The sequence below is a fragment of the Xenopus laevis genome, chromosome 8L, assembly GCF_017654675.1.
Source record: "Xenopus laevis strain J_2021 chromosome 8L, Xenopus_laevis_v10.1, whole genome shotgun sequence".
In the NCBI taxonomy this organism is placed as follows: domain Eukaryota; kingdom Metazoa; phylum Chordata; class Amphibia; order Anura; family Pipidae; genus Xenopus; species Xenopus laevis.
This window is the reverse complement of record NC_054385.1, coordinates 43,503,794-43,524,476: the sequence shown is the minus strand read 5'-3', so window position 1 is coordinate 43,524,476 and position 20,683 is coordinate 43,503,794. Positions and strand designations below refer to the sequence as shown.

At 38.9% G+C, this 20,683-nt stretch overlaps 1 protein-coding gene and 1 long non-coding RNA gene across 5 annotated transcripts; one reads left to right on the top strand and one right to left on the bottom strand.

Annotated features, from left to right (window-relative positions):
- Positions 1 to 526: 526 nt before the first annotated feature.
- Positions 527 to 19,998, bottom strand: LOC108698406. 3 transcript variants are annotated; one of them, XR_005963360.1, is made up of 5 exons: positions 19,947 to 19,992; positions 18,691 to 18,864; positions 15,512 to 15,620; positions 12,436 to 14,315; positions 527 to 1,004 (listed from the first exon to the last, which is right to left on the bottom strand). It is a non-coding gene; the product is annotated as an uncharacterized LOC108698406 (long non-coding RNA). The 3 variants fall into 3 exon arrangements; XR_005963359.1 differs by having other exon boundaries at positions 19,942 to 19,984; XR_005963358.1 differs by lacking the exon at positions 18,691 to 18,864 and having other exon boundaries at positions 19,947 to 19,998.
- On the top strand, positions 747 to 13,252 carry lhfpl1.L (LHFPL tetraspan subfamily member 1 L homeolog). 2 transcript variants are annotated; one of them, XM_041572748.1, is made up of 4 exons: positions 747 to 829; positions 7,006 to 7,715; positions 11,365 to 11,463; positions 13,134 to 13,252. In XM_041572748.1, the coding sequence occupies exons 2-4, from the start codon at positions 7,334 to 7,336 to the stop codon at positions 13,250 to 13,252; spliced, it is 600 nt and encodes a 199-aa protein (XP_041428682.1). In that variant the 5' UTR covers positions 747 to 829; positions 7,006 to 7,333. The 2 variants fall into 2 exon arrangements, with proteins under 2 accessions (XP_041428682.1, XP_018085352.1); XM_018229863.2 differs by lacking the exon at positions 747 to 829 and adding an exon at positions 857 to 946.
- Positions 19,999 to 20,683: the final 685 nt, after the last annotated feature.

The following is a 20,683-nucleotide window of genomic DNA, read 5'->3' as shown; positions in this document are numbered from 1 at the left end:
ATGATGCAAAAGCAGTGCACTATAATATCCAGGGCCCCACAGCAAACATATGCAGTATGTATATTTAAACTAACTTCACCAATTATTTTCAGCAATGAGTCTTTATTAACCATGGGACCCACAATACCTTGACCATTTTATAACAAGAAGGGGCCCAACATTTTAGGTAACCAAGGTTAAGAAATCATGTAGTCAGGGACCATAATAGTTCTGGGCACAGTGCAATGAATACCTTTCCTAGGTTGCCTAATAATTGCTCAACCATTTTCCACTGAAATCCCTCGCTGTTGCTTCACTGCTAATTTACACATTGCATTTCAGGTTTACCACTGCCGTTCATATCTGTATATTTTTATTTTTGTTCACCCTCGAGTTAACTTACGCCTTAAGCCTTACAAAGCATTTGTTTTTAGATGGGGTCAGTGACCCCTTTTTGAATGCTGGAAAGAGACAGAAGGCAAATAATTTGAAAACTATACAACATAAATAAATAAATAAATAATGAAGACCAATTGAATAATCAAAATTAATAATAATACATATTTTAATCCCTTTTATAGCAAACAAGTCTTAATTTAATTTTCCTTTCATTTAAACTAATAGAGACATATTCAGATTTGGAGAAAATATTTTGTTGCTGCCAGTTTGTACCCATGTGAACTCCTTTATTTCTCTGCATTAGCATTATCCATACTGGCCGCCCATTTTGCTTGCACGGTAGAGTATGTGTTGGGCAGGGCAGATTCCCTGGAGTGATTTTGTAAAAGCTGTCAGTCACTTCTCCCAGCTATTGACTGGATCCTGATATACTCCACCTTCTCTGTCCAAGGTATATGAAAAAGCCTTAGCTGATATTAGTTGAGGGATTCTGAATACATGTAGGAGACATTCCTTTGATCTGATCTGATAAATATTCTGCTGCTGGACTAAGAACATTCAGTTGCAAGTAAGATTCATTCTGTGCATGCTCATTTGTCTCTGCTTGTTGGAATTGCCTTTGTCTCCTGTAATGGAAATATGTGATTATTTAAAAAATCTTTTTCTGTTTACAACCTTTTTTGGCTGCCTACGAAAATGCCCCATGCTCAGGCAAAGGTAAATAGACTTTTAACTCCATAGCCTATTATAGGGCGTCATCCTTGTGCAGAGAGAATGAAAAATGTATAGATTGTGATTTAAATAGATTTAAATATTCCACCGGGAATCATAATGATCATCTGACATTTCGTTTGATAGTTAAAAGTTATAGTGTGGAATTTTGCTGGCTGATTTTAGAGGGAATTTTGATTTGCATTAGTAAAACAGGTATCTATTTATTAGGATTATGTGCTTAGTCATTACAGAAGAATGGCAAAATGGTTTATATAGGAAAGTGGTTAATAGTATACTTTCTTTTATATTTAAAAAACTGCAATATTGCCAAATGACTAGAAAATAAAAAAAGATCTGCTATGTAGTAGTTTGTGTTAGTAAGTAGCTTGGGTTCTACATACTGGCCCTGATCCCTCTCTAATGCAGTGATCTTGAACCTGTGAATGTTAAGCTGTTGCTGAACTACAGCTTCTTGCATTGCTTGATCATGCTGGCAGCACTTACAGGAAAGAGACAGGCTGAAGCTCCCAGCTAGACAGATACGGGAAGCAGAAGTACTGCAGCTATGGGTGTATGTACATCAGCGCTTGTGTATATTATTTTCTTGAGTCACCACACCTAGTGAGATCAGGACCCTGCTAGCCCTGCCCAGGTGTGGTAGCAAATGCCATGCCAATTCCCACTGACTTGATGCAGATTACACAAGGAGCACGGAAGTATTGGGAATTTGCTCTTGTACGCAAGAAGGGGCAACAAGGATTTTTGTCAGGTCTTTTATTGTAGCTATCAGAAGACATACTGTATTATCAGAGCTGTGAAAGGTTTGAAGTATTTAAAATGCTTAATACCCCCCTGCAAAGCAAAACGATCAAAACGATGGGACTTTAATGTCTTATTTATTGGTATCCTTAAAGGAAAACTAAACCCTAAAAATTTGGCTAAAAAATGCCATATTTTATATAATGCCTGTATTGCATCAGCCTAAAGTTTCAGCTTGTCAATAGCAGCAATGATCCAGGATTTCAAGCTTGTCACAGGGGGTCACCATCTTGCAAAGTGTCTGTGACACTGATCAGCTGTTGAGAAGCTAAGCTTAGGGGTCGTTGCAAATTATCAAGCAGAAAATGAGGTTTGTCTGTAATATAAGCTGATGCTACAGGGCTGATTTTTATTACATAGTAAGTAAGTTTGAAAAAAGACACGTCCATCAAGTTCAACCTTTTAGTTTTTTTTTTTTAAAACTGCCTAACTGCTAGTTGAGGAAGGCAAAAAAACCCCATCTGAAGCCTCTCCAATTTGCCTCAGAGGGGGAAAAAATTCCTTCCTGACACCAAAAAGTAATCAATTTTGATTCTAGTTGCACTGGTTTCTGTGCTGCCATGTAGTTATCTGTATTAATTATTAATCAGCCTTATATTGTGACATTTCTATTCTATATGTACTGTATATTGTGAGTGGGTCCTTAAGCTCAGTAAGTGACAGCAGCACAGAGCATGTGCAGTGAATCAGCAGAAAAGAAGTTGGTGAGCTACTGGGGCATCTTTGGAGACACAGAAAAGGGCTGTGGTCGTCTTGGGCTGGTACAGAAGCCCAAAAAATAATGTACAACATTTCTAGCCTACTTCTTTAGTTAGCCTTTAGTTCTCCTTTAAGGCACACTGGGGTTTTACTACAGTGCTGCAGAAATGGCAAGGTACTGTAACTGCTAATGTAATGAAGCAGCTGCAGGGTCTGCTGCTTTTATAGTTAGGCTCCTGAGGCATCACTCACCTCTGAGTATAGAGTATCACTCACACAAACAGGGATCAAGCTACTGTTACTCTCCATTCACAGGGGCCTCTAGTTGTCTTGAGGTCACTCAGCACACACTAAGGGTCCCATTAAAAAACACTAACCCTGTCACTGTAGCTCTGTACTGACAGAATCCCTAGAGTCGTTACCTTTGGTGGTTTATGACAGGTTCAGGGCAGTGACATAGCAGTGATGTCATGGGTGCAGATATATTTTTCTGTGCTTTGTGCATTATCCCAAATCTTGGCCCATGTAAGACGGGTGTGGATATATTCTTTTACTATTAAATTTAATTTGTTGTGATATCCTACTTTGATCATGAGAGGGCAGAATTGTACAGGAAATCATCCTAATTGGGAAAGCTTTAGTAGCAGGAAGTTCCTCGAGTACCAGGTCCAGAAAGGGGGGGGTGTTTGTACTGATGGGATAAAAGGGGGTCATTTGACTTGCCGTTCATGGTTGAAGCATATGCCATATTATCACTTTAAACGAGTGGTCACATTTAAGTAAACATTTAGGGGCAGATTCATTAAGGGTCGAATTTCGAAGTTAAAAATACTTCGAAATTCGACCCTCGAATTGAAATCCTTCGACTTCGAATATCGAAGTCGAAGGATTTAGCGCTAATCCTGCGATCGATCGATCGAAGGATTTTTCATTCGATCGAACGATTAAATCCTTCGAATCGAACGATTCGAAGGATTTTAATCCAACGATCGAAGGAAAATCCTTCGATCAAAAAATCACAGGCAAGCCTATGGGGACCTTCCCCATAGGCTAACATTGACTTCGGTAGGTTTTACCTGCCGAAGTAGAGGGTCGAAGTTTTTTTTAAAGGGGAAGTACTTCGACTATCGAATGGTCGAATAGTCGAACGATTTTTCGTTCGATTCGTTCGAATTCGAACGAATTTAACCAATTCGATGGTCGAAGTATCAAAAAAATACTTCGAAATTCGAATTTTTTTCATTCGAATCCTTCACTCGAGCTTAGTGAATCGGCCCCTTAGAATGCTATAGAATGGCTCATTTTTTAATTGGCCTTCATTTTTTTATAGTTTTTAAATGATTTGCCTTCTTATGTTTCATGCTTTCATATGGGGGTTACTGACCCCATCTAAAAAACAAATGCTCTGTAAGGCTACACATTTATTGTTATTGCTACTTCTTAATACTCCTGTTTCTATTCAAGCCCACACCTATTCATATTCCAGTCTCTTATTCAAATCAGTGCATGGTTGCTAGAGTAATTTGGACCCTTCCAGACTGCAGGAGAGCTGCTGCATAAAAAGTTAAATTATTCAAAAACCACAAATAATAAAAAATTACAACAAATTGAAAACTGTCTCACAATATCACTCTCTATGTCTTTAAACAGAAACGCAGCCCTTGTAATATTAAATAAGAAACTCTCAAGTTATTTTCCAGTAGCCATACAGTCTGGTTTCCTTGCTATGGTATACAAAGAGCTTCTGTCGGTAAAAATGTAGCCACCCATAGGCTGTTAATTCCAAAAGCTTGTTTTTTTTTTTTTGTTTTTTTTACCAGACCTGTTTCTGAACAGGCGTTTTCAACTCTCCCTTCTTCAGCAAGTATCTCACAGACTTCCTGTGTTAGTGGATATAGCACCCCCTAGTGTATTTCCGGCTAATGCACACATCCTTGGGCTGGGCACTCTCTCTAGTTTCCATACATGTTTCTGGGCTGCTAATGTCTTCCACCCTGGACGTGCAATCAGCTTCTCTTTCAGCTCCTTCACTACAATGCTCTATACCCAGTGCTGATAACAGTAACGTGGCATCGCAGAAGCAGTAATAGGAATGCTGATTGCAGTGCAAACAGAATAGACCAAAAACACACTATTAGGGCAGCTACCAGCCTTGCTGGTAGCTCACCTGTTTGTGTTCCTGCCAACGTCCTGATATGCACTACTGTGACAGTGACCCCATCTTAGGGGAAAATTCACTAAGAATCGAAGTTGCGCCAGGCGCAACTTCGGTGCTCTTCGCCGCACTTTGCCAGGCGAATTTTCGCCAGTGCTCTGCAAATTCACTAAAATGCGAAGTTGCGCACAGGGGTAGCGTAAGTTTGCGAAGTTGCGCTAGCGTTGTTTCGCTATATAAAGCGAAGTTGCGCTAGCGAAGGCTAATTTGCATACGGCGCGAAATTCAAATTTCAATGGAGGAACACGTATCTGCACTACAAATGCCTAGAAAACCTTCAAATCAGCCAATAAAATTTTTTTTTTGCCCTACACATGTGCCCACTGTCTAGGTAAGTTGCCATGAGTCAGGAAATGTAGGGGGGAGGAAGGGGAGCCCCAAAAAAATTTTGATCTTTTTCAGCCTATCACCCGTCATGTAGAAAACACGCCAGCGTTTTTTGGGACTTAGAAAAATTTTGACTCTTTTTGAAACAATCCCTATCTACTCTATTGCGCTTCGCCAGGTCTGAGGTGGCGAAGTAAGTCTAGCGTAAAAGGTAGCGTTCGCTACACTGCGCAAGTTAGTGAATTTGCGTAGTTTCGTCGTTAGGGAAAATTCGCCTGGCGTAAGGTTGCGAAGTAACACTAGCGAAACTACGCCAGCGTTCGTTAGTGAATTTGCGCAGTAGCGAAAATGCCGGACACTAGCGAAAAAACGCTAGCGTTCGGCGCTTCGCGCCTTAGTGAATTTGCCCATTAGTGTTAATAGTTCTGCTGTGACACATGTTGATGGGTGCAAGTGCCCATGTATGGATAATGTTAAGAGGAGATCCACCCAAATTAAAATCGAGTTTGCGCAGGTCACATTTACCTTGGAATGGTTGTTGAAAAATCTAGAAAAAATGTCTAAAGACGAAGATCATGATGTTGATGGGTGCAAGTGTCAATGTACGCATGATGTAAAGAAGAGAACCAACCAAATGAGAATCAAATTTGAGCAGGTCTCAGCTACATTGGAAAAGGTGTTGAAAAATCTAGGATGCATGGATGATGTAAAGAAGAGAACCCAAATGAGAATCAAATTTGAGCAGGTCATAGCTAACATGGAAAGGGGTTACAAAACCTAGAAAGACAAAGCTCATGAGGTTGATGGGTGTATTTGCCCAACCAACCAAATGAGAATCAAATTTGAGCATGTCTCAGCTACATTGGAAAAGGTGTTGAAAAATCTAGGATGCATGATTGATGTAAATAAGAGAACTGCCAAAATGAGAATCAAGTTTGTACAAGTCACAATTAGCAATGAAAGGCTGATGAAAAATCTGAATGTCTGAAGATGAAGATCATGATGTTCATGATGTTGATGGGTGCAAGTGAACATGAGCAGCAATGGCATACTGTAACATGGCAAATATCTCAAGAAAGGGCCCGGTAACGGCTAAATATATGCTATAAGCCAAATGGAGCTACTTGGTGTAGGTCTCCAGGAAAGCATGGATGCATCTGGGATAAGTTCTGAGCAGCAACTGGGACTTACTGTAATGCTTTCGCTGTCTCCAGATCCATACAAGAAAGAGAATATGGCTACTCTGCTACCTTTTATACATACTGAAGGGGAACCACATGACATAACCACCTGCAGACATCAAATAATACTGCCCATTGTCTACAGAGGGGTGTTACATATCTGCTTCACAGTGTGAATTTTTTTATACATATTAAGCACCAGGCTAGATGGACAAATCTATTTTTATATTGGTAAAAATTAAGCACACCAGGCTGATAATACCTTTATGTTGTATTTTAGTTTATTTCTACGCACCATTTTTTGCAGGCAGCCCTTTGCTGTGTCACATTTAATAGCGCAGGTGTAAACATGTATGGATTGGGATCAGACAACGTGTGAGGAACAGCAGCACTCTAATGTTGGCACTCGTTCACATATTAGACATAACCACATGCAAAACACTGCTGCAATTGTTCAGTTGACTGAACTGTAATCATTTCATTATCATATGCAAAATATATCTCTGCTAGGAATAATTGTAATTATCTCTGCAAATGATGGGGATATGGGAGCCCTCGCCCAGTGTGTCTATAAATGGGGCATGTGAATTATTTTGGTATCAGCTTGCTTATGCTATAATTTAGTGTAAAGAGTGTTCAAACTTGCCATGTCCTTATTCTGTCCCCTTACAGGAAGAAAACATTGCAATAAAAGTGTTTTATAGGAGAGTGTGGGAGAGATGAGCTGAGCTACTGTCTCCAAGACTGTGCCTTTATGGGCCTCCCAAGGGAAAATAAATTTATGCCTCAGGATGTGTTCTAAGCGCACACAGACTCTGTCCAAGTCTCAGGCATGACATATTAGAAGAGGAAAATACATTTAAGACCATTGTGCAACACTATCAACAAGCAAAGGAAAATGTGTGTCAGCCATAACCAAGTTCCCTGAGATTGCTAACTCTTGCTCCGTTCACTCACTGAAAGCAAGTATAATTGTACTGCTAACTATCAGCTGGGAGGGATGGCAAGCAGTCTGACCCATGCTGGAGCTGTGTGGGCACTTCTGTCTTTGCTCTGTGCTGCTCTGTGTAGCACCAGCTTCTTTATGCCCTACTGGCTGTTTGGCTTACAGATGGGGAAACCGGTTTCCTTCAGCTCCTTCCGCAGATGCACATATCCCACCCAAACAGGGGAAAAGAGTGTAGTTATGGTGGAGGAGTGTGGAAGATACGCCAGCTTTCATGCCATCCCCAGTCTATCCTGGCAGATCTGCACCTTGGTGATCAGCATTGGCTGTATCTTGCTCCTTTTGGTGTCCCTGGCTGCGATTCTGGGCTGTTGTATTACAGATCTCATTTCCAGAATGACAGGACGGTTTCTAGGAGCAGCACAGTTTGTTGGAGGTAAGGCAAACAATTACAGTTTAGTCCTTCTAAAGAATTATTTGGTAATATTGAAAGGTCACATTGCATCTAGCGATTCATGGACAAGTAATTACATCCTATAGTTTTTTTTAAATCTAAAAACTCCCCTATTTCTTTCACACCATGGTTAAGTTTAAGCCACCAGGGGTGTGACTTCAAGCAAAAAATAGTTTTGGCCCTTTTTCTCTCATGGACACCCACCTCTTGACCTGCACACCACCGTCAACTGCAGGGCACCCCCTCTGTCAATTTTTAATGGGTTTCTTCTCCCCCAAGGCCTACACTGCTGTCACCGGGTCAGCTTCAATGATAGTTATGCCATTGAATTCCACAATAGTTTCTAGCAAATGAAGTCACAGATAGCAACTGAATGTCCAAAAGGAAACATAAAGTTGACGTTAAAGGATCTGCTGTTAAAAATTCTCTATTCCCTGAGAATTTGCAACAATAATGTGCCTTATTCATTAAGCTCAGGAAATATCAGCGCAGTCCACCATTCTTTTCCCCCACAATACAATGCTACTAAAATAGGCTTAAAACTTGTGTCCTGTAAAGTTTGTGCAATATGCGTCTATGTAAACACATCAGTGATGTATGTGCTTGATTGCAGAGTAGAAAGCTACCACTAGGCTTTTTTAGTGGCAAGTACATGGTCTCCATGTCCCTTTAGCAATAACACTGAGCCTTGCACCTGATAAGACACAATATGATTTTAGACAATACATAGACAAGGCTCTCGTGGCCTCTTACAGAGGCCAGTATGTACAAGGCTTTACTCCCAACACCCCTGTCAAGAAGACGCAATATACTTAATATTGAAATAGATGTACTGTATATAGAACTTTCAGGTGCCACACAGATTAACATCTCACTTTTGGTTACTCTATTTGGCCTGTCAGTAAACAAACAACCAAAGGCCACACTTCACATGCTAAGGCCAGCAGCAATTTAGGGCACAGATGACACAAATAGTACTTTGTTGCTGCCACAGGCTACATCACTATTAAAAGGGATGTCCACTTTTTTACAATTTATTCAAGCATTGTCCCTATTGTCAAAACAAGTATTATACAGATGCTCATCAGTTGGTTGATCCTTTGTTTGACTTTGCTCATTGGGATCAGGAAGTAGAATGTGGCTTTGGTTTAATTTTTAAATGTTGCCCTGTTGGTCCTTATGTAACTGTTCTTATTATGTAAATTTATGTTATTGATGTAAGTTATGTCATTTATATGACTGTAATGTCTTTTGAAAAATTCCAATAAAAATTATTGAAAACTAAATGTTGCCCTGTTCATAGCAACAATAACAAAAACAATAGATCTTCTCCAATTAAAATAAGCAAAAAATATGCTCAGCACAAGCACTATCCAATGAACAATGTTGAAAAAGGGGGTATATTGTCCCCTTTAATAGTAGGGTAGGGCACCTTTACTGCCTTTTAGAAGTCTAAAGAAACAATTTAACATGGATTTATGAGCTACGGTTGTGTCTAGCCAGAGTAGATAAAATCATATAAGCTGCAGCTTGCAATCTGTACAGACAAGTGATTCTGTAATAGCAAGAGAGATTAGGCTAAAACACTTCCCTACTTTCCAGATCTAAATCAGGAGTGTAATTGTGTTAATCAGGCGAGTGCATTTGTTGCTGCCACTCAGTACAACTGATAAGCAAAATAAAACTCTCAATAAAGAAATTGCAGAGCTGAAATAAGCACTAGCTGACATTGACATGGCAAAATAGACTCGTACTATATATCAAGAGATGTGTCCCTTTACATCTTAATCGGTTAACGGCTTCTTTACCTAGCTCATTCATTTTGTATTGCAACCTTCAGCTTGCAAGTGAGTTCCTGTGTTATTTGTTTATTTCATTTACAGATCCTCACTATTACGGCTGTTGTCTAACAGCCCTGCACAGAGGTATTTTCAGATGTTTTGATAAAGACTTTGTTTTCCCCTCACTCCATAGCTATTACTTTGAATATACTGGTACATATATAGTTAAATAAGTGACCTAAGCATCCCTCACATAAGGAAGTGCCCTTGATTTACTTAGCAGGAAGTGTATTGATTACTGACTCAGTTACTGGTAAATATAATATCCTGTTAAAAGGCTGTTGCTGTTGATAATAATAATTTGTGTGGTCCTGTCTGTATGCACAGGATATATAGGGCCAATGCTTGCATCTGAAGTATGTATATGATCAAATGATAATAGCAGCCCTAGAATAAGAGAAAAATACTGTTTAAGTTAAGTTAACTTTGAGTAAGGTATAGAATGGCTAACTATAAGCAATTTTTTTAAAAATAGTTTTTGAATTATTTGCCTTCTTCTTCTTCTGGCTTTAAAGTGAAGTCACTGACCCCATCTTAAAAAAAATTCTCTGTAATGCTATAAATCTATTGTCTTTGCTACTTTGTATTAGTCATGTTTCTTCTATTCAGGTCCTCTTCTATTCATATTCCAGTCTCTTAATTAAATCAGTGCATGGTTACTAGGGTAATTTGGACCCTAACAAACAGATTGCGTAAATTGCAAACTGCGATTAAACATCTAAATAACTCAAAAACCGCAAATTGTCTCAGAATATCACTCTCTGCATTATACTAAAAGTTAATTTAAAAGTAAACATTCCATTTTAACAAAGTATAGTACCTAACTGATAAGCAATGGGTTAAAGGACCAGTAACATCAAAAACTTTAATTGTTTCAAAGTAATAAAAATATAATGCAGTGTTGCCTTGCACTAGTAAAACTGCTGTGTTTGCTTTAGAAACATTACTATTGTGTATATAAATATGCTGTGTAGCCATGGGGCAGCCATTCAAAGAAGAAAAGGCTCAGGTTACACAGCAGATAGCAAATAAGCTTTGTCTGTCTAAATCTAATTGTGTTATCTTTTATCCATTAGTTAACCTGTGCCATATAGCAGTTTTGCAATTTCCGCCATTGCTCCACAGCAGCTTATTTATATGAACTATAGTAGTGTTTCTGAAGCAAACAGATCAGTTTTACCAGTGCAGGGCAACAGTACACAATATTTTCATTACTCTAAAACACATACATTTTTTGGTGTTACTGTTCCTTTAATTATCCCCGTGCCATATAGCCGTTTTTCAACTTCCGCCATTGCTACTCAGCAGCTTATTTATATGAACTATAGTAGTGTTTCTGAAGCAAACAGATCAGTTTTACCAGTGCAGGGCAACACTACATGATATTTTCATTACTTTAAAACACTTTTAGTTTTTGGTGTTACTGTTCCGTTAATATTTCCCTCTTTATAGGTAGCTGTATTAGTGAATGGATAATGCTTTAATCTTGCTAAATCCATATTGCTACCAAACTCTCTTCATAGTGACCTAGAGGAGGCAAATAGCCTCTGAACAAACCATATTCCCATTGTGAAAAATATTACTTGAACTACATCTTTTAAAGTTCTGAATGTTTGCACTGTGGTTGTTCATACTGCTATTTTGTACCCTTCAATTTTTTTTCTGGGAATTATTTAGTACAGTTCAGTCACTTTTCTACATAAGCCCAAATGAATGAGAATGAGATGGATGTTTAATCGCCTTGCAAATGTAATAACTCACATTTTTTGATTTTCTCTTTGATTTCATAGGACTTCTCATTAGCTCGGGGTGTGCCCTTTACCCCTTGGGGTGGAACAGCCCTGAAATCCAACAAGCGTGCGGGAATGCTTCCAGTCAATTCCATTTAGGTAAGTGATATCTCCTAAACTCTGATTTCAGTTACAGTAAACAAAGCACAAAACAAAAACTAGTCACTGTATCAAAAATGTACCCACAATAGAATTGCCAATAAATGAACACATCCCCGTTATTAACCATATAATTAGACCAACCAATTATACTCACCATTCCCCACCCCAAACACAGAACTTTAATGCTACAGGGATCTAGCTAATAAATAGAATGCCCTTAGTGGGCCTTCTCCGTCTATGGAACCCCCAGTCAAGGGGTCTGTTCCCAGTTACATCACAGGCTGTTTTAGTAAAATATGTCATTCCTGGTGTTGGCTAAACAGATATAATAGATGTATATTTCTAAGAATATAATATTGTAAATAATATATTTACCCTAATGGTGCCTGTCCGAAATGAATCACATTGAACAGAATTAAATATGAATTGATTTAGCTGCCTAATGTAGTTAGGGGGCAGGAACACACTGGACCTTGTCAGACAGTCCTTCTCTAGGGCTGTGACAGTAATATTCAGAATCACAGTGCTCTCTGTACGGTTAATTTGACTACACTCTAGATAGTACTATGTATTTTGCAAAAAATTATTTCAAAACTAAAAGGTTCCTTTCAATGCAAGCCTCTATAGGAAACCCAAGGCACAACTGGTATTCAGTTCAATTACTAGCGGATGCCTCAAGTGAAACTATTCTTTGCGTGAGAACACTCTCCAAGTTTATTAAATGCTCGCTATACACCTAGATACCTTTGCTCAACATAAAAACGTTCTATTATCTATATTGAAAATATCTTTGGCCTATTTTTTTTTTTATTAAAAAAAAAACAGGTGTCCCTAATGTTTTATTATTAGAAAGCATTACTGGAAAATCGTTTCTGAAACAGATCCCATACATAGATGTAGAGAATAACAGGTTTCATTTCCTACACATCAATGATGTTATGAAACCAAGATGTAATAAAAAAAGCTCACCCTGGTGGTCTAGGGGTGAGACGGGGACGCCCGCCACGCCGTTCCTCTTCCTGCGCTGTCGCCGCTCCTTAGGGGTGTTGGGTGCCGACCGTTACACAAGATAGGAGGGTCAAGTGTACAGAATTCTCATTAGAGGATCCACGCTAGAAAATGTTGAGACTTAATCCTAGCAGCATATTGGAAGTGCAACATTGCTATGGAAAGTAAATGTCCCCTTTAAGTTTGAAATTGATTCTACAAGGCAATACATTCCATAAGCAGACTGTGTCCCAGGATAAGTCCTCTGAATTAGAGCAGCCTATGATAGATGAGGTTCAACGATAAATTCCTTAGCAGCCCCAAATTTTTACATTTTAGGCCAATTGTGTCCATCATGAGGATCTTCTGGGGCATCCAGTAGTGGCGTAACTATGGCCAACAGGGTTCCCCAGCAAAAAATCTTCAGGGGTCTGGCTGCATGCATACACATCACCCTCTACCCCCCCAGCCCAGATCGGAAATCGCAAGCTCCGCCCATGAAGGGATTGATATTTTCTGCAGCGTTCAGGGGGATTACACTTTAGCAGACCCCACAACTGGGCTCTCCTGTGACTGCGGGTCTGCTGTATTATAGCTACGCAACTGGCTCTGCTATAAAAGCTGGCAGTTAGCACGTAGCAGGTCAGATGTATAATGACTCTGTTTCTGTGTCCCTGTAGGAACTTGCAGACTTGGCTGGGCCTACTACAGTACCGGAGCTGGGGCTGCAGCCACAATGCTTATCTGCACTTGGCTTTCGTGTTTTGCTGGAAGAAATGGCAAATCATCCCTTTACTGACATTTCCCGCAGCATCAGAAGGAGCACAATCTTTATTTTAAATGATGGTTACAATAAAGCACAGTTTAACAAAAGGAACAATTAAAGCAGCATTATTATATGTTATATCTGCCATAACATTTGAATAATATTTTCATTTTACAAGCACACTATTAAATTACCAGAACCTGTTTTTTGGCATAAAAAAAACACATGGGGGTATAAAAGATATCCAAAAGATATTTTAGGCTGAGAGAGAATGGCAGATGGAGGGGGGACGCAGATTTGAAACTAATCAACAGAAGATGTTGCCCATGTCAATGTTTAACAGTCACGTTTTGTGTAACGGAAAACTAATTTTTTTTCTGTCAGCACAATTTGCATCACAAGGAGTATATCTTTTTGCTGCAAAATGTATTCAGTTAATATTCTGTTGCATACACACAATCCTACGGGACATACTCTTCCCATAGCAATGGAACTGGGATTTTGCAGTGCAGTGCCTCCGCCTATTGGGTACCTTCGGGGTCCCATTAGGAAATGAAATACACAGAGATTTGTAGCAAAGATAAACTTTATATAGAAAGAGCAAAATAAAGTGGGCATTCCTCCTGCAATGAGAACACTAAGGCCAAACACAGAAAATGATGCATGGAGAGAATCCAATCGCACATGCTGAGGTACATAGGTCGCCCAGGTGAACATGCAGGGGGAAGGTCCCCATAGGCTTGCTTAACTAGGCTTGCTTAGCTTTTTTTAGTCGAAGAAAAATCGTTTGATCGTTCAATCGAACTAATTGCGGTAATAAGAATACTGACTTAATGTATCAAACAAAGCATGATATATTATACTCTAAATTCATACCAAAACGCTGTCTAATCCCTAAAAGGAAAATCCTTGAAAGTATCTGTCCCACAGATTAATAAATGCACAGATCAGTTCTTTGCAAAAAGTTCCTCTTTGGTGGTAGTTGCTCCCATATAGTAGGCACATAAAGAAGACCAGTCTTCACACAGTGGCCATACACTCATACTTCTGCCAAATCCCTTGGAAGGTTCTCTCCTTGCCCCATGGAAAATTGGCCCTGTTGGTTAATGCATATTATGGAGCATAAGAAATGGCATCGGACAGGCATAAATAGCTAATTATGCCATTAACTAAAACTATTGGACCACAAACGTGTCCAGGATCAATTATGGAAACCTCTGTTGTAAGTACAGAAAATAAATAGAGCAGATTTAAAGGGCAACCCCACCTAATTTTTTTTTACCTTATAAAATAATGCTGTTCTAAGCAACTTTCCCGTAAATATTGATAAAACATTTCCACTACCTTTTCTGTTATTTGTAAATATAATTTTAAATAAATGTTTGTCCCTTCTGCATTGCTGGTTATGACTCTTGAAACAATGTAGCAAGACCCAGCTCATCTCCAGCCAAGGCTCCAATTCCCAGTGTCTTACATTCATTTACAGCTTGAATACTCCTTCACGGGTCATTAATTCATCTGGCTTTTGCTGCTAGAATCAGATTTAGCAGTGCAAAGAACAGAAAGTGGCAAACACTGCTTAAAAAAGCAATTACATTTACAGATAATTCTCAAACCACTGACAAATGTAATCAATGTATTTTGTACAGTTGCTTAGAGAAACAAATTAATTTTTATGCAAAAATAAATTCATTGGAAGCGGTTCCCCTTTTTTGCTTTGATTAAAACCAGTGTAGTGTATGTAGCCTCAATGCTGTAAGAGGGACAGCAGTTTAAATTTCCCCAATTAAAGTCAATGGGTAAAATTTGGTTGGCATTTCAAATGAATTGCAACACCTCTGGAAGTAAAATGGTTAATTTAATATTACATCTTGGACCTACAGCTAGGTCATGCCAGATGGCTACTACATTGCTTTGATTCCTACTTTCATATGCCTTTGGATACTTTCATATCAACGATTTCTTCAATTAAGTTTGAACTGTAATCCCACAGCAGCCTTCAACACACGATTATTATAATGTATTTATTAAGCACCAACATATTCTGCAGTGCTGTACAATAACTGGGTGTATACACCAATCATATAGATTTTACATACAGAAACAACCAATAATCGATACACAGGGTAAAAAAGCGTTCTCCTGCCCAAAAGCTTACAATAGTATAAGGAACAATGGCTCGCAGAAAAGGCTTATGGGTGGCAAATGTGCAAAGACTAATTAAGCAAAAAGACACAAGTACAGTGCCATTAAGAGGGGATCTGTCAGTTGAAAAAATATAATCTTATTTACCTTGGAACTTTGCCTTAGGTTTCCTTTAATCATAGTGATATGCATGTAAGCCGCAGGATGCTGAAAGCCCTCTGGGTGCCGCCAGATGGTTGTACTTAACAGAGAAGAGCTGAAGGAAAGTAAATGCGCAGTTGGTTTTATTTGGAAGAACATAGAGGTTTCATCAGAAAATCTCCTTGTTTGTCCTCTGTTCTGTACAGAAAAGAATACAGGCTTATGCAGAAACGTTAAGGGAGATTTTCGTTTTATCCCCACACATCACAAAGGTGGTCCTTGCATTTTTGTGTATAGTATGTGTAGTGATGTAGGGTATGTCCATCCCTACTTTCTGTGCCTCATATGTTAAAGGGCAAGTCAACTGAAATTCATTGGGTGGAGGGGGGCATTGTGTTAGGCAACCCCACAGTGAATATAATCGCTTACCTTTGACCCACAGGCTGCTGCTATTTGCTGATAAGTGCACAACCCATGGTACTATAGTTTGAGCATCCCCCTTCCCCTGTGAATTTGAGTTGACTTGTCCTGATAGGGTCAAACCTACTTTCAAGGATAGTGTTTCCCTTATATTGGGTGGTGGGACTGCTGAGACTAGTGCCAGTTCTAAGAATCATTTCAGTAAAGGGAAGATGATGGAAGGAGCTAGGAGCCTCAGTTAAGTGCACGCCCTGATGCAGGAGGGTCAAATCCCATCTAAATAATGAGTTGAGGCACACAGTCCTCACTGCCAGACCTTTATATTGCAAACAATCCCCTGTAGATTCAAGTGCTGTCCTTTAAATCCTTGCAGAAAATATGGGAACAAAACAATAACTGGAATAGTGAAATGTTGTATTTTATATAAGCAACTTAATATGGCTCAATGGTAGATGTGAATATAGCATGTGGTGCAGAAATCCTCTTCTCCTTGACATATTAATTGTATCCTAGTGTTATGTTCACACAAAAATGAGAAAAAAGAAAGAAAAAACTTATGGACAGACCTGAGCCAAGAGGTATTTGCATCCAAGGCAAGTAAGTCTTTTGCCCCTCAAACAACCCCCCTTCTGCTCTTCAACCCAGACCCCAGTACAAACTTCCCCAGTTTTGTGCCCAGTTTATGTATACCACAATGGAGCTATTTGGCTAGTTACACCTTCTGCCAGTCCTCATTCCCTCAGGGTTCCACAAACTCTCAGCAGGGCCTATATAGATTATTTTTTAAGTCAGTTGATCTCTAGCTTCTGTAATTTCAGCACCAGTTATCATGCTGATGGGGTTAATTATGGATCTACATTGGGTAGAAAACTGACATTTTACTTGATCATGCTTGCCGCTTGGATAAAAGGCCTCACATGCCTCGTTCTGCTAATTGGTACTCCATCAGGGGCATGATTATTATCTATATTTTTCAGTTTTATCGTCTACAACGCCGTTAATGTTATACATTAATATGTCGGGCAATTAAAAGCAATTCATATGCAAATCCACATTACAAGCCAGTCATTACGAAAGAAATGCCCCAAAAATCAGTTACTGTCTTTTAAAACCATAAATGAATATATTTAGAAATGGCAAGAAACCAAGTCTATCTAACATAAAACAAAAGGTAAAATTGTTGTATGGAATGCAACTAGGTGGAACCATGGAAGAACCCAATTTAGCACATCAATATTATTAAAGATCTGCCAATACACTGTATGCAACCCGCAATGAGAACCACTTTCAATACTATATTGCATCGGGGTTGTTCGTTATCTTCATGGCACTTATGCACAGTTATATAAATCTATGTGAAATGTTACAGGTATGGGACCTAGAATGCTCTGGACGTGGGATTTTATGGATAAGGGATCTTTCCGTAATTTGGACCTTCAATAAAATGGAGTCTATGGGAGATGGCCTTTCCATAATTTGGAGCTTTCTTGATAACAGATCCCATACCTGAAATAGTGGACTGTAAAAGTCATGGGATTACTACAAAATATTTTCTGTGTTCAAAGAAAGAACTAATAGCAGCATCTCTCCACTTTAACTCACAGCATCCCCATCGTATTAGCAAACAGTTAATTAGAATGCCAGCCTTGGAGAGCAAAGAATCAATGTTTGTAAAGGCAAATGTGTCTACCAAATGCTTCTCAAATTTTGAGGCCTGTTTGAAATTTTAGTAAGGCTTGAGTAGACTTGATATTCCATGCTATATCAGTACCTGCTTTTCTGATATCCTCATATTAACATCTCTTTGCTACTATTGTATCTGCTTAAAGAATTGATAATAAAAATGCCAAACTAATATATATATATATATATATATATATATATATATATATATATATATATATATATATATATGTATATATATATATATATATACGTATGTATATATATATATATATATACATATGTATATATATATATATATATATATATATATATATATTGTATTTCTATGAAAATACATTACACTAAAGTAATTTTTTAAAAAAATCTTCTGTAATCCTCATTTTTAGCTTTGACAATGTTGTAAATAGGAGGGCCCTAATTTCTTTAAAGGCACATTTTGTGTTTTGCTTCTAATCATTGCAGCCTACAAAAACCCAGTAAACTCCCTATGTCATTAAGAAGAACATCACCACAGGCCCCATATGAATTACTGGATATATCTATATACTGATTTTTAGGACCCCAGGAATAAAGTCCCACTGAACAATAGAAGTGAGGTTCCACCTAAATATTTGGAAGGGGGTTTTTACAGTGAGAGCTGTGAAGATGTGGCATTCTCTCCCTGAATCAGTGGTACAGGCTGATACATTAGATAGCTTTAAGAGGGGGTTGGATGGCTTTTTAGCAAGTGAGGGAATACAGGGTTATGGAAGATAGCTCATAGTACAAGTTAATCCAAAGCAAATTGGAAAAGCTTCAGATGGGGTTTTTGCCTTCCTCTGGATCAACTGGCAGTTACACATGTTAAAAAAAGTTAAAAGGTTTAACTTGATGAACATGTGTCTTTTTTCGACCTAACTTACTATGTTACTATACCCATGAGTGTAGGGTTTCTGAGACCTTCCCCAATGTGTCCTTATCTTGTTACATCAATATTACTGGCAGCTGACTCAAGACTTCAGTCACTCTTATTCCACCAGATGACAATAATGGAACAAAACAATGGCCTCAAATGTATCTGCCTGCTGAGGAGAACTCACAGATAATGGTCACAGTATTGTTGGCTCAAGCTCATTAGCTGATTTGCGTCGCTTGTAAATACTTAATGAACATTTTCCAGATGTGTGTGCCTCCGCTAACTTAAGTCCGGTCTCTGTGATGCTTTGTATCAGTTACTGCTTCCATAGCTAGCTGACATAATAGTTTGGAAGATCCTTAAAAAAGAAAAAAAAAAGGCAATAGAACAACAAATAAAAAATGCTGCACAAACAGGGCCGTCAACTTATAAACATGGCCATTTGTGTGCTGTTTTTCATTTGCGCAAATTCATGTTTCTCACAACTTCTACTTATGTCTATACAAAATCTAAGTTTTCTAACATGTATATAGGGCTGATTTTTGACTACAACCACAGTTACAGCCATGGAGGGGAAAAAACAATGGCCTTTTTTCCCAAAACCACTCCAAAAACGTCCACATAATTGTGCTCGGTGCCACTGTGTCTGTCCCCCCTCCTGTTGCAAACTACTTGCAATTGTGCCTATTGACATATAGGAACCCTTAAACAGGGCTTGATTCTTTAGTAATTGTGCCTAAAGAAATGGGTGAACACTTCACTCTGATTATGAATGCTTTTGACTGTTATCAACAATTGTGTCAATTGCATCATAACCTTGAGGGTGTGTCACAAAACCGCCTCACTCAACCACACTTAACTCTTGGGTTTGGCTACAAGGGGTTACAATCAGTCTCTCAATCACCTTACACACAGGTAAGACTAACATCAGACACCCCAAAAACACACCAACACCCACAAAGTTCATTCGCTGCCACCATCTATCATTAACAGGCGATAGAAACCTAATGTGACTATTCCCCTGCCCTCTTTAACAGGTAATAACTTACACTACACAATGCATCAAACACTCTCTCCTATGGTAGTTACTCAGGGTAAGATCCTACTAGTCTAACAAGCACTCCAGCAGCCAAAGGGTTAATCTACATTCAAACACACTTTCCTGCTAGCCGTACTAGTTATCCAACATACAAATAGGCAACTTTCCCTTTCCACACATACGAAGAGTTCATACACGTAGGCACAAGCATTCATATGGGCAATGAGTTTGTTTAGAGCACAAGGACTAACGTATTAAATGATTTTTAATATTTAAAAGAAACAGTGCATATGTATATATATATATATATATATAAATGATATTACAAAGATGACACATAGTTGCAAATACAGTAAATAAAATAAAAGGGAGTAAAAACACAAAGAAAACCCTTACTTTACCAAGTTTTGAAGTTGTCAGTGTATTTCCTCTGAGGCACGAGTTGGAAGCTGGACATACAATCCACTGAAAAAATGGAGCCTCCTTGTATGACAATGTGATATTGGAAATGTCACCTTTTTATTTCCTGCTGGGACACTCCCCTCATTACCTTATGCATGAGGTAGGAGTGCCCAGGAACATGTCATTTACGACCCCCTGCAGGGGGTTTGCTACTCTCAGGCAATATTCCCCAATATCCCTTAATATAATATGGGTACTTGCCAGGACCCAATACTATAATAAAAACATGGGCAGGCTGTGATCCATATGTGGGCAAGAAGAACAATACCAAACACTAATAGGTTCCCACTTTCCAGTCCCCCAGGAACCAGCCCTCCTAACAGGTGGGTATAGGCTAGCCCTGTTTGGTGTTGTTAGGAAGCATGTGACCTCCTCATAACCAATATGTAAGTTATGAGGTTGTGAATCCTATGACACAGGAGCTATGGATACTTTCCTATAATCCATAATTTTCTACTAGCTATCCCCCCTGCTGCTCTAGGTCCACAGCTCTGTTCTTGGATCAGCCGATCAAAGAACAGACTGGCCCAGCTTCCTTGCCCAAATGGTGTGGCTACAGACCGTCTCAGATGACAGATATGGATGTCACCTTTCCACAGCCCCCTGGTGAGATATACAATAAAGGGTCTCTGTGTGAGCCTGAGACTGAGTAATTACAGTATTAACTTTAAAAATG

Excerpts from the sequence above, each read along its gene's own strand:
- lhfpl1.L (XM_041572748.1), top strand. The coding sequence starts at position 7,334 with ATGGCAAGCAGTCTGACCCATGCTGGAGCTGTGTGGGCACTTCTGTCT. Across the intron at positions 7,716-11,364 it reads AGCAGCACAGTTTGTTGGAG|GACTTCTCATTAGCTCGGGG; the intron begins GTAAGGCAAACA and ends TTGATTTCATAG. Across the intron at positions 11,464-13,133 it reads TTCCAGTCAATTCCATTTAG|GAACTTGCAGACTTGGCTGG; the intron begins GTAAGTGATATC and ends GTGTCCCTGTAG.